The 13,286-nt window shown below is 37.2% G+C and overlaps 1 protein-coding gene across 1 annotated transcript in view; it reads right to left on the reverse strand.

Annotated features, from left to right (window-relative positions):
• Window positions 1-4,957: 4,957 nt before the first annotated feature.
• The window catches only part of pik3ca.L (phosphatidylinositol-4,5-bisphosphate 3-kinase catalytic subunit alpha L homeolog), a 39,977-nt gene continuing 31,648 nt past the window's right edge, over window positions 4,958-13,286 (reverse strand). The window contains exons 15-21 of the mRNA XM_041563324.1: window positions 12,786-12,892; window positions 11,734-11,855; window positions 10,968-11,046; window positions 10,198-10,368; window positions 9,172-9,289; window positions 8,945-9,096; window positions 4,958-7,778 (exon numbers count right to left, since the gene is read on the reverse strand). Coding sequence (XP_041419258.1) covers window positions 7,517-7,778; window positions 8,945-9,096; window positions 9,172-9,289; window positions 10,198-10,368; window positions 10,968-11,046; window positions 11,734-11,855; window positions 12,786-12,892 — 1,011 coding nt within the window. The 3' untranslated portion in view covers window positions 4,958-7,516. The remainder of the gene's footprint in view (window positions 7,779-8,944; window positions 9,097-9,171; window positions 9,290-10,197; window positions 10,369-10,967; window positions 11,047-11,733; window positions 11,856-12,785; window positions 12,893-13,286) is intronic.

Genomic DNA, 13,286 nt, shown 5'->3' on the forward strand with positions numbered 1-13,286 from the left:
GGTGGACCTTTCAACTACACATAAAAAGCTGTACAATGGTAGTCCTTTGCAAATTAAACATGGAACCCAAATATTTTTTTCATGGATACTGGTTATACAGGTGTTTAAATATCTGAGCTGTCAATCAAATATTATCTGCCCCACCTCTATGCCTGAGGCATAGAGGTGGGGCAGTCAATTACTTTCACTTTCCATTCAGCAATTCCTAAATGTCCATGCACTTCTCACATCCCCCCTTCCCTCCTCACACTCTATAATTGTGTAGGGCACTGGGCATGGGCATTAGGTCTCTCATTCTGGCACATAAACAAGATTTGGGGGTGATTCGCAATTTGTCTTAATAACGGTGTCCACAAAATGGCACCTGTCTGCTTGCTGTGATTGTGTAATTCCAAGATGGGAGGAAACAAAATGTAAACAACATATAGTTTAAGTAAAGTTTATTTTGCTTGACATTATTGAAAAGAATTTGGAATTCTCTCTTAGGGGGACAGGTCCCCTTTAACATCTTCAAATGGTTCAAGGGACCTCTACTATTGACTCCTACAGGACCGCTTAAGGTTTTAGACGGTGTATATTTGTATTAAAGTTATTTCCAGGGTCAGGGTATAATAAATCTCGAAAAAATTAACGTTTTTTGTAACCTGAAAAATTGATCTGACCCAAAAAAAAAATAAGTAACCTCGAAAACTTTAATTTTTGTGAAAAACACAACTCAATCCTTAATAAATCTGACCCAATGTTTGAAATGGTTACAGAATAGAAACACTAGAAAATGAAATTGGCCAATAGACGTTTGCATATAGTAATACATAAAGGAAAGCACCTTTCAGAATTCAAAATGTAGATCTGTAAGATGTAAATCCTAAACAAATATTATTCTGCCTCCCATGGTAGGAATAATACATGTTTAAACCATTGTTTAAGTAGCAGATACAATATGCTAGTATGTACTAGAGATGACTGCGCAGTGCAAATAAAACAATGTCTAAATAAAGCATTTCTTTTATGTCTTGCTATTACGCTTTTCAGAAAACAAAATACATGTCAGCAGTGCAGGTGCACCTTGCTATAAGCCATTCAGCAGCTATGGACACTGCATTTTTCATAGGTTGAGTGTAAGATATAAAAGTATAAAATATAATATAATAAAAGAGGAGTTCTGTATTACAAATAATATCCACTGCCCAGCCAAAGCATACATTTTACAGAACTGCACAACGTTCTATTAGAATCATCTCAGCCCGGGGCAATAGGAGCTGCAAACAGCATTTAAAGGGGTGGTTCACCTTCAAACAACTAGTTGGTTTAAGATAGATCACCAGAAATAACGACTTTTTCCAATGACTTTCTACGTGTGACCTTTTTCCGAATATTGAAGCGTAAAGTGTCATTTTTCACCTTCTGAAGCAGCTCTGGGAGGGGGGGGGGGTCGCTGATCCTGTAAACTGTTCTAAATTGATACATTAGTTGATACATTTCTTATCTTTGTCCAGAATCTCTGGGTTTCATTACAGGCAGCTCTTAGAATTGATACAACCAGGGCCGCCATTAGAAATCACGGGGCCCCGTACATTAAAATTTTCCCCACCCACCCCAGATCCCGCCCACATCACAGTTAAAACACCACACAGACATCAGCGCTAAAAAAAGTAACACACACACAAGTTTTAAAAAGCTATTGATTGTCAGGGCCCCCTTATAAGTTATAAAAAACTGTGGCACCAAGGCCCCATAAAAGTTTTTTTTGTAAAAAAAAAAAAAAAAAAATTGGCGCCAGGGCCCCCCCTACAAGTTTGGGGGCCTATAGAGTATTAAAATAATATATGGTGGCCAGGGGATTAAAAAAAAAATTGGTGTTCAGTAGAATTGAACTCGTGGCTTCAGGACTTCAACTTCGCCTCCTTTCATGACTTTTGGTCTTTTCACTTCAGGACTTCAATTTCGGCTGTTTTTGTGACTTTGGATCTTTTCGCCGCTTTCGGCACTTCGGGTCTTTTCGCCGCTTTCCGGACTTCAGCTATTCGGCACCTCTGCTGTTCAGCTTTTCGGGACAGAAGAGGCGGCACGGCTTCGGCCAGGAGTACCCCCTGTGCCCCCCTGATGGTGGCCCTGGATACAATAGGTGCTAATACTCCAGAGATGCTGGTGAGAAATGTATCAACTAAATGTTGTAAAATTGTAACAGTTTAGAGTCTGCACCTCAATTACTGAGCTGCCAGACTGAAACACCAGAGACACGAACATTTAACTTTAAACTTAGATTTTGGAAAAACAGTAAAAAATAAATAATGTAAAGTAAGTGGAAAAAAGTTTTTAATTCTGGGGAACAATCTAAAAACAACTGAATTGAAAAAAGTAGGGATGCACTGAATCCACTATTTGGGATTTGGCCGAATCCCCAAAACCTTGGTGAAAGATTTGGCCGAATACCGAACCCTAATTTGCATATGCATATGCAAATTAGGGGCAGGAAAAAATTCTTCTTTTGTGATGAAAAGTTACGCGATTTCCCTACCCACCCCTAATTTACATATGCAAATTAGGATTCGGATTCGGTCACGCAGAAGGATTCGGCCGAATCCTGCTGAAAAAGGCCGAATCCCGAACCGAATCCTGGATTCGGTGCATCCCTAGAAAAAAGTGTTTGGAAGGTGAACAACCCCATTTAAGAACACAGATGGCGTCAGTCAATTGGCTCAATAATTACACTTTGACTGAACAAACCTTTGCTCCAGCGATCTGAAACATTTGCTTTTTAAAGGAGAAAAAAAAAAAAACACAGAAAAATGGGTAAAATGTTACCAAATTTACATGAATAATATGTGCTGCAACATTAAAAGTCAAGAATAACTGTAAACAAAAACACCTCAAAGTATACATAAGTCACAATAGCAAAAGGTGCATAAAGTGTGCAGGAGGTGTTATACCCAAATTTTGCACCTTTTTTTTTTTTTTTTTTTTTTTTTTAGGAAATACAACACGTTTTCATCAATAACTTTTTTTAAAAAAAAAAACTGCACTGAAAAAGCCAGACAGCTTTGCGTACACATGCTTGTATAGTATGCAGGAGCATTTGGCTGTATAAATCCTATTCAAAGTAATTTAAAGTATTTAATGATATTGCAAAAGCCAAATAAATAGAAGAGTACATATCTTCATGAAGGACACCGCGCTCTAACGCAAGCCTTCTGCAGAGCCGGATGAACAACATTGCACCATCACTTTCAGTGCAAACCTTGTATTGCACATGTAGTAAGTCTATAGAATGAAGCAGAACACAGATACACGTTAACACAGTGATAACTACAAATATTATTGCAAATGAAGGGTTTTGGATTTCATTTACGTTAATTTGAAACTTTAAGGACAGAAATTCAACGTTCACCTAATTACGTATTCTGCATGAGATCACATGGTATAAAAAATATTTGATGGTATTTCATGAAAGGTTTGCAATAGATAGTTTTCACATTCTTACCACGTTAATAACAACACCAAAAAAACATATTCAAATATTATACAATGAAAAAAAAAAAAAAAAAAAAAGATTATAAAATATAAATGGCCATTGATCCATCGTTTCCATCATTTGTGGTGCTTCCAGGACTTTCCCCGGAGCTTTTTAATTCCACTATGTAATGAGTAGTAACAGTGCTACATACGAATGACTAGAGTTTAACTGCAAAGTGTAAAAAGTACTTGCAAAATAAGCTAGGCTTTATCATAGCAGGTCATTTGGTCTTTTCAATATTTCATAATGTTGGGTGTTCTATATTTCTATAAAGAAATCAATACACAGATCCCAGCCTATGTTTTGTAGCAGCCAGTCACAAACTATCTAGGATTACATAAAAAACATTTAAACATCAGTGGCAACAACTGGGCTTTACCCTTGCCCTGTAATTTTTGTAAAGTGCATCCGGACACAAATGAAGGGGTGAAAGGGATGTTGACTCCAATAATAACTACGGACGATCACACAAAAAAGGTTGGTAAAGTGCTCATTCCTGTTTTGTTGATGAATTAGCCCACAGGCTATAGTTAAATGACCTGTGATAAGGAAATCTAGAACAGAACTGTCCTTTTACTAGTAAACAGACTGCTGCTGTTCACTCCAGAACCAACACCCAATGCATTACTTAAATTGAATGCAAAGGACCAATGGGAAACCATATAACAAATTGCACAATTTGAGTTGCAGGCTAGTAACACTAAACTTTCCTCACTTACCCCCAAATATAATAAAAGGCACTAAGTTTGCCCAGGAGCAGTAAACCATAGCAACCAATAAGAGCTTTGCTTTTAAAGGAGAAAGCAACCCCCTAGGCTCAAAAATCCCTCCCCTGCGTATGCCCCTACTGCGCATGTGCCGAAAAAGAAATCGGAAAATGACTTTCGGGCGCACGCGCAGTAGATGTGAACCGGCAAATGCCTCCTACTGTGCATGCGCCACCAAATGCCGATGACTACAGAAAGAAGAGCGATCGGGAGAAGATGGCTGCCATGAACTCCGCTCGAGAGGACCTAGAAGGAGAGATAAGTAACAAGTTAGGGGCATTTACCCGGGGGGGGGGGGGGTATTTTTGTGCCTAGGGGGTTAAATTCTCCTTTAAGGTGACCAGTAAATGGTACCTGCTGAGGGTTATTTCACCTGGGCAAACAGTGCCTTTAATTACATAACCCCATTAGAATTTAGCTACACTACTATAGAAGTTGTATTACAGGTATGGGATCTCTTAACAGGAAACCAATTATCCAGAAAACTTTAGGTCATCTCCCATAGAGTAGTCAGTTTTCAAGCAAATAATTCAAATCTTTAAAAAAAAAAAAAAAAAATTATTTCTCTGTAATAAAAATCAGTACCTTTACTTGATGGTAACTAAGTTGCATGAATCCATATTGGTGACAAAACAATCATATTGGGTTTATTTAGGCGGTTATTTATCAAAAGTCAATTTTCTAGTTTTTTTATACCTCAAATTAACTCGCAACTCAAATGGTTTCTAATTAAGAAAAACCTAGAGTCAGAGAGTTCGGGGTTAACAACCTGAACTCGAATTAATCAAGTTTTCTGCGAGAAAAAAAAAACTCAAACATCGTGAAGGCTATTCGCATCGTCAAATGGTTCAAGGGACCTCGGCCATTGACTTCTACATGACCTCGACAGGTTTTAGATTATGAATTTTCAGATTCGAGCTATCCCAGGGTCGAGATGTAATAAATATAAAAAAAAATAATAATTTTTTTTATCTGAAAAACTGATCTTTGATTCTAAAAATAAACTTGACAACTCTAATTTTTAATGGAAAACAATTCGAACCTTAATAAATCTGCCCCTTAATGTTTAAATGATTTATAGTAGACGAGTTATGGAGATCCAAATTATGGAAAGATCCATTATCTCCCGGTCCCAAGCATTCTGGATAATAAATCCCATCCTGTAATATTATATTATATCACTTAAATAAGATCTGTGTGTTTCAGGTGAATCTTCACTGAAGCACAGTAAGTAAAATCAAACATGATGTGTTAATGAATTTGGAGCAACCTTGTAGCAAAGTATAAATAGTAAATAATTCCTTGAAACACACTGCCTTCATTGTCAAAATCGAAATCATATAGAATTTAAAGAATACACTTTGATCCACCTCTAAGAGGTAAGAATGTTAAGCAGTAGCTGCTTTAGTAATAAAAGTACAGAATTAGGATAAACATTTAATTTCATGATAACTTAAGGCAATTCATCAGGGGGTTGAAGCCCAAAACATGCTGTGTGATTAAACTGTACTTGTACGGGGATCTGCCTGGTGCCTGTCCCTAAATTCTGATATTTTGCTTTGTCTTACTGTACCTTGACTGGCAGTATACGTGAGTGTAAGATAGATTAGTTTGTGCCCCACATTGGCTAATTTTTAAGTGAAACAACTGGGTAATTTTACATAGTTAAATCCAAGGAGGCCATGTCTACCTCAACGCCACCCATCTGATGATGTAAAAGGTTACATATTGTGCGATTGAGACATCTTTGCAGATGGCCAGATTATTCCATTCATTTGGGCCATCTGAGCAGAAGCAAGAAAGACCAGCAGTTCTGCTCAATTCTGTATCAGCTGATGCCCCATCTACCCGCTTGCAAGAGTATATAAACTTTCAAAAGACACTGCCCAAATCAAAATTATGGCCGAAATAGGCCAAACTGCCCAATTAGATTTGGTTATATATGGCCACCCTAAAAAACTGTATTGCCGATTGTCAGATTATTCTTTCTGATTACGACTGCATGTGAAATGAATACAAAATACTAGATTTAAGCACACTGCATGCTTCTAGGCAAGCAACAAGTTATGAACCCATTTAGAAACACTCGCACCAAAATCGCTCAGACAGTCGCTGTGCTTTTTTTTTTTTTAACATCTCTTTAAAATGTGGTCTCGACATACCTTAGGGGGTCTCTCTCCAGAAAATACATAAATGGATGAGTGTGTGTAAATGCACCTATGTGCATATATCTGTAATTATATACACAATGCTGAACCAAGGCAAAATCAAATGTATGTACAAAATATAAAAAATATCTATACACTTAAAAGTTAATATAGATTTCCCCTAAAAATACTTAGAAACAAATGGTAAATAAAATGGACTGATTACTGGAACCTAGATATCAGTGAAGACTGCTGCAATACACACTTTGTCAGCACTAAAATACACCAGCATTCCTCAAAATAGCCTAGGAAGACTATAAAAATAAGAGCTCTATATTAAGCATGACATCCATTTAGAGAAATAAAGTAGATTGCTCTTCTGGTCTCTGGGTTGGTAGTATTTCAACATGAAGAAATACACAAAGAGACAGACACAGCCACACATGTTGTGTGCTTGTTAAATGTTTGGGTTTTGACCACACTGGGACTTCATCTTAACTTCAAGTTTCACATTTTGCTATTCACAACAGTGAATTGTTTGTCATGATAAAAAGAAAAAAAAAATGCAGAAATGTTGCAATGTTTCTCAGAAGGCTTAGGTAGGATCAGCATGGAAAGTAAAAATAAGCGACCTGTTAAACTCATATAAGTTAAAAAATACTGTGAGACATACAAGGAGGATAACAGCCTCCTATACCTTTTCTGGCATCACTCCTTTTACACAATGGATCACAATCAGCATTTCGAAACGCACATGGGAATCACAAAAATATTTTTTGACGCCAAACTACTATTTGTATCAAAGAGGTTGTAACCTTGGCTATTAAACACAAGTGGAGGTTAGCCTTCGGTTTGGGCTTAAGGCATAACTATACAGGCTTAACTATTTTTGCTCACAAAACGTAGTGTTGTTGACGACCCTGTAAGTGTTAATGATTCTGTTAAATTGTCGTAGCTGCTGTGAAATTAATGCTTTGTGTGGTTTGTGCAATTCATATTCAGCTGTTCGTTGATGGCTGTCACTAATAACAGCGCAGTGCTCAACCCAGAATATGGTTGTAAGTCATTTGCCAGCTTCCCTGTTCGAATTAAAGATGCTTTATTGTATGGAAGATCCAGTCCATTTTTGTTGTCCAGCCACCATGATGTGCGTCATTCATCTGCTTCATGAAGTATTCCAAAGCCTCTTGTTCAGTTTTATCCAATGCTAATGTCTTTCGAATATAGGCAATGTCATCAAAAGACTGCAGTTCAGGCATTCCAGAGCCAAGCATCATAGAGAATAAGTTGATGAAAAGGTTGGCATGCTGACGGATTGCCAAGTAAGCTTTGTAACACATCTCTTGAAATCTGAAAGGGAAATTGAAAGCAGAAATAAAAGAACTGTCATTTTAAATGTTATACCAATAATCACATACTCATTTAAAGTTCATGGAAAACATGACATGATTGAGGTTTTCTAAGCTTTAAAGAATCACTAAACCTAAAAACAATTTAACCAATCACATTCACATTGCTTAGCAGATGGTGTTTACTACAGTTTGTGGTCTACTTCACTGCCAGCTATTGTCCTCTGACTGCCCAGAAGGCGTGGAACAGCTCATGATCCAAAGCATACCACATCTCTATAAAACATGGCAGAGGCAGTGTGGTGGCTTGGGCGTGCATGGCTGTCAGTGGCACTGGGACACTAGTGTTTATCCATGATGTGACACAGGACAGAAGCAGCCAAATGAATTCTGAGGTGTTCAGAGACTGTCTGCTCAAATCCAGCTAAATGCAGTCAAATTGATTGGGAGGAGTTTCATAATAAAGAGAGACAATGACTCAAAACATACAGCCACAGCAACCCAGGAGTTTATTAAAGCAAAGAAGTGGAATATTCTTGAATAGCCAAATCAGTCACTTGATCTGAACCCAATTGAGCATGCATTTCACTTGTTGAAGACTAAACTTCGGACAGAAAGGCCCACAAACAAACAGCAACTGAAAGCTGCTGCAGTAAAGGCCTGGCAGAGCATTAAAAAGGAGGAAACCCAGAATCTGGTGATGTCCATGAGTTCAAGACTTCAGGCTGTCATTGCCAGCAAAGGGGTTTCAACCAAGTATTAGAAATGAACATTTTGTGTTCAGTTTTTTGATTTGTCCAATTACTTTTGAGCCCCTGAAATGAAGAATGAAAGGCTTTAGTTCCTCACTTTTTTTATGCAATCTTTTTGTTCAACCCACTGAAATAAAGCTGAATGTCTGCAGTTCAACTGCATCGGAGTAATTTAATTTAAAATTCATTGTGGTAATGTGCAGAACCAAAATTAGAAAAAAAAAGTTGTCACTGTCCAAATATTTATGGACCTAACTTTATATAACAGATCAGTATTTAACTGTATGCATTAAAAATGGACCCAAATTATGGATCAACTTTTATTTTGGAAAGACTGTCTTGCTTTCTTATTATGCAAACTATTTGCCTGATTTATCAATCAACATTTAAATCAATAGTTAATGCTCCGTCTCACCTCTCAAAATCCCTGGTTTTCGTGCATTCTTGAATTCCCTTGCTGATCACAATCAGAAAATCTTGGGTTAAGACAAATGGTACCCTTTCGCGTTTATAGCCAAATTTTTTCTTTTTGTGATCCAGAAAGTGCCCAAAATCTATGTGAAACAGCTGATGGGAAAAAATAAAGGTTTAATACACTGAGAAAAGATCAAGGATGAAAAAAGGAACAACACAATGACTTACCTGCCCATTGTCTTTAACCATAATGTTACTGTTATGCCGATCACCTATTCCAAGAATGAAAGTTGCAACACAGTAACCGGCACACGATCGAGTGAATAGGTCGATGGCGGCATCGTATCTACAAGAATTAACACAATAAGGCAGTAGTACTGGTTAAACTAGTGGCACAGCTTTAAACAGCTTTGTATTTGAAGATTTTAGCTCAAAATAATATTTTCCAAATGCAAATAGGTTATATACCAAGTTGCAAAATGTAATGCTCGCTTTACAGCAATGACCACTCCGCACAGAAGACACTGGCTTTAATATCAATCCGGATTTATTAGATCACACAATGTAGAAACATAGTAACAGTGGGGGGTGCAAATTCAAAAACATATGTTTCGTGCCTGTATAGTCGGCACTTACTCAGGGTTGTATACCAACCATATGAAAATTATCAAGTGGTTTCTGGTCTGGTGGGTTGCTCAGATTTATTATTTTACAGTATATTTTTCATTCAGATTAAATAGTATTGAGGTCTAAAATGAAGATAGCAAGAGAAGAGCAAAATATTGGAACAGGAAGGTAAGTAGTAACATAGAGCTTAGTCATCAGTAGGGAAAAGTACATGGAACACAGTCGATAATTTGGCAAAAGTGCAAGAAGTCAATTTTAACAGTGGGAAAACCAGCAAGTTTCCACATAAGAAGCAAAATTATGTAATCACAGAACTGTGGTCAGAAAAAAAAACAAATGGTTTCCTGGACCCATACCAAATACATATTTGTAAAAATGCCAGAGAGTCTTTCCCAATCTAAAGACTGGAAGCATGACTAGATTTCCCTACTAACACGCTGATATCACACCCCTTCCCAGAATTGTCAGTTAGAGACCTCTGTAAACAAATGCTAAAAAAAAAAAAAACCCCAATATTTACTTTAAACATTACATTTAACACCAATTACAGTTATGTAAAGTATTCCGCTCCCAGAGTTCACAAACTGCAACAGAAAAGTGAAGAGTCATTAACAAAGTATTACTTACGTTTCACCCTTGTTTTTATCCTTGAGCCATTGATGCAATGTGTGACTGTTGAACTGCAACGCTCCTTTCAAACCTCCTTTGCACTGAATCTGCATAATCGTATGTGAGCATCTCACTACTTCAATAAGTCCTACACAGTCCCCAATTGACAAGCATCCATATGGCAACATCCTAAAGCAAGAGAGTCATGTTATTAATAAATATAACTGCTAGGATAAGGAAAGATATGGATCTGTTACACGTGTAAGTAATACAATACAGTAGGGACTGAAAGCAGAAATCGACACTATTGGAAAACTAAAAGTTCAGCAAAGTAGACTAGACCTAATTTTTACAGTGAAAAAGATGCCCTCAGTTAAAAAATGAGTTTAGGGACTGACTCACAACATATATAATATAACATATATATAATAAAGCTGCCGATATCGGTCGTTTGGACCGATTTGACAGCTTATCTGCCTGTGTATGGGGGCTTCCGACGGGTCTTCGAATACACAATATAATGATGTTGAGCAGCAGAGACAATTGAAGACAGAGATAATTACTGTTACAGGGCTGCTGAACATCTGGGCTGGTACAGCAAGTTCAGCATATAAAGTATACAATTTCTTGCCATATTCTTTGTAGGCTTACGTTCTCCTGAATATCTTAAAAGTCTTAGCCTTGTCAAGGCAATAGAGAGGATAGTGCTAGAAACCCCTAGTTACATTCATTTGAGCAAACAGGATGCATCTGTATACATCCATTTTTTTTTCTCCTTGGATACTTACCGTAGATCAAGGCCTTGATTTTGCCAAATGTTTTCCATGATTCTTATGATCTGGAGCGTAAGCATGTCTTGTCGTAAATCTTAAAAAAAAAAATTAGAATAGCAATTTTCTTTAGTTGTAGCATCTTCTAATTTTTAATAACTTGTTTCAACAGAATCAGCATAGTGTTCTATAACTTGCAAGGCATATATAAACAGAAATGTATTTTGTATTCTAAACAGTCTATAAATATAGAGGTTCAGTGGCACCATGATAATAATAACAATAATAATAATGGCATACAGAGTAACTGATAGGAACTCATCATCAGGGCTGGAACTAGGGGTAGACAGAAGAAGCACGTATCTAGGGCACAAACGTGGAGATCTAGGCACATACCTCTTCCGTCACTAAGCCCTAGTTTAGGCCATTGATCCACCACCTGCTATTCATTTGTGTGTACGAATCAGCAAAAAAGAAGCCCTAACATAATGTGCAACATTTCTACCCTATTTTGTTTCACTTTAGATTTCCTTTAAAAAAATGGAAATCTGAATCTCCAAACTTTGCATCACCAGATTTGTTACTACTGGACAATTGCCAGTTTTTTTTGACTGGTCTGATACAGGATGATCTGTAAATCATGCCATTGGAGATTGTATGTCATGTGTGTGATTTTTTTGGTATATTGCTAATGAGGTATAGGGTCAATGGGCTGTTTATTGTTTTTGCACAACTTTAAAATACATTTATGCAGAAAACCAGGTTTCATAAACATTAAGCTTACCATCTCCATTTTTAAAGATGATCTCATTATTCAAAAACAGCATCTCTGACATGATATCTGGATTTTCCCAGTTTAACCAGAGTGGTCTTTTTGCAGATGACATTATTCTGCACTCTTCAAGCCTAGAATATGCAAGACACAGTCAGTCACTCACTTACAAACTCAAATCTCAAGAAAATGCTTAATGAATTGACAAGGCTTGCCTCTTCTCGTACAGGGGGTCATATACTGTGGACATTGGTTTATCTTGCCTTGGTATAGCAGGAATAGGGTAGGTCCTCAATAATTAGGTGAACTTTTCACCAGCAACAGAATAAAGTAATTAGAACCAGGTATTCACCTAATTTTAAACAGGTTTTAAGGGACTCAAAAGCGGATTCGCTGACTTTATTTAGGTCCTCTAAGACAAAGGTTGACAAATACTGCAATACAGACCGTGAGCAGGCTTAGGGACCTTTATGCACATTTTCGATCACTGTTTTCTCATTACCACTTTCCATCAACACGATTTCATGTCATGCTCCAAGGTACTGCATTATATAAGCATGTTAGAAGTCACCAAAGACTTAGAAAAAATGCAAAAACACTTGGCTCAGGCTTTCGCTGTATTCCTACAGCAGTTCCTCACCAGCGTTAAGGTGGCCATAGACTCAAATCGCCAAACGAGCGGATCTTTCCCCGATATGCCACTTATGGCATGGCTATATCGGGGGTAATTCGAAGACCCGTCTGAAGCCCCCATACACGGGCAGATAAGCTGTCAAATCGGTCCAAACGACCGATATCGGCAGCTTTATTTGCCCGTGTATGACCACCTTAAGTTACATCCAACAGGGTAATTTAAGAAAGCTCAGTTTGCTTGTGTGGCCTGACCTATAAACATGTTTAAAGGCACCTTCATTCATTTGGCAATAAAGTAAAATTAACTGGTTCATTAATATAAACAGATTTTTGATTGTAATCTCGTAAATATTATGGCTATTTGGAATTAGACCAATTAAATTATTGTTATATTACCAAGCAAATACAAAACGAACAAAAAAAAATCCAACCTGAGGTTTCCTAATTGGTGAGCAGGATTTAGAGGAGACGTAAATCCCTGTAACGCATCCATAAAATCTGGCCGCTTCATTTGTTCAACCAGGAACTTCATTTGCACCTAGAAGTAGATTTACACAATTGCACACACTGATATATTTACCAGAAAACTATTATCACAGCCAATCTGAGATTTTGAATGGTACCATATACATTATATGCAAGCAAACACTTAGTCAATGTGGTCAGCAACAAAGGGGCAAGTTTAAAATGTAGTTAAGGAAATATGCCTTCTAACTGTACATCCTCCATTTGCTTCTACAAATACACACCTGCAATTTATATACAGAAATGGGATGAGTTATCCAAGTTATGCAACCATTTATACAGAAAGTTCCAGATTATGGAAAGGCAATCTCCCATAGATTCCATTCTATTCAATTTTTTTAAAATTGATTTCCCTTTTTTCTGCAATAATAAAACAGTACCTTGTACTTGATCCAAACTAAGATATA

This window comes from Xenopus laevis, chromosome 5L (assembly GCF_017654675.1).
Source record: "Xenopus laevis strain J_2021 chromosome 5L, Xenopus_laevis_v10.1, whole genome shotgun sequence".
Lineage (NCBI taxonomy): Eukaryota > Metazoa > Chordata > Amphibia > Anura > Pipidae > Xenopus > Xenopus laevis.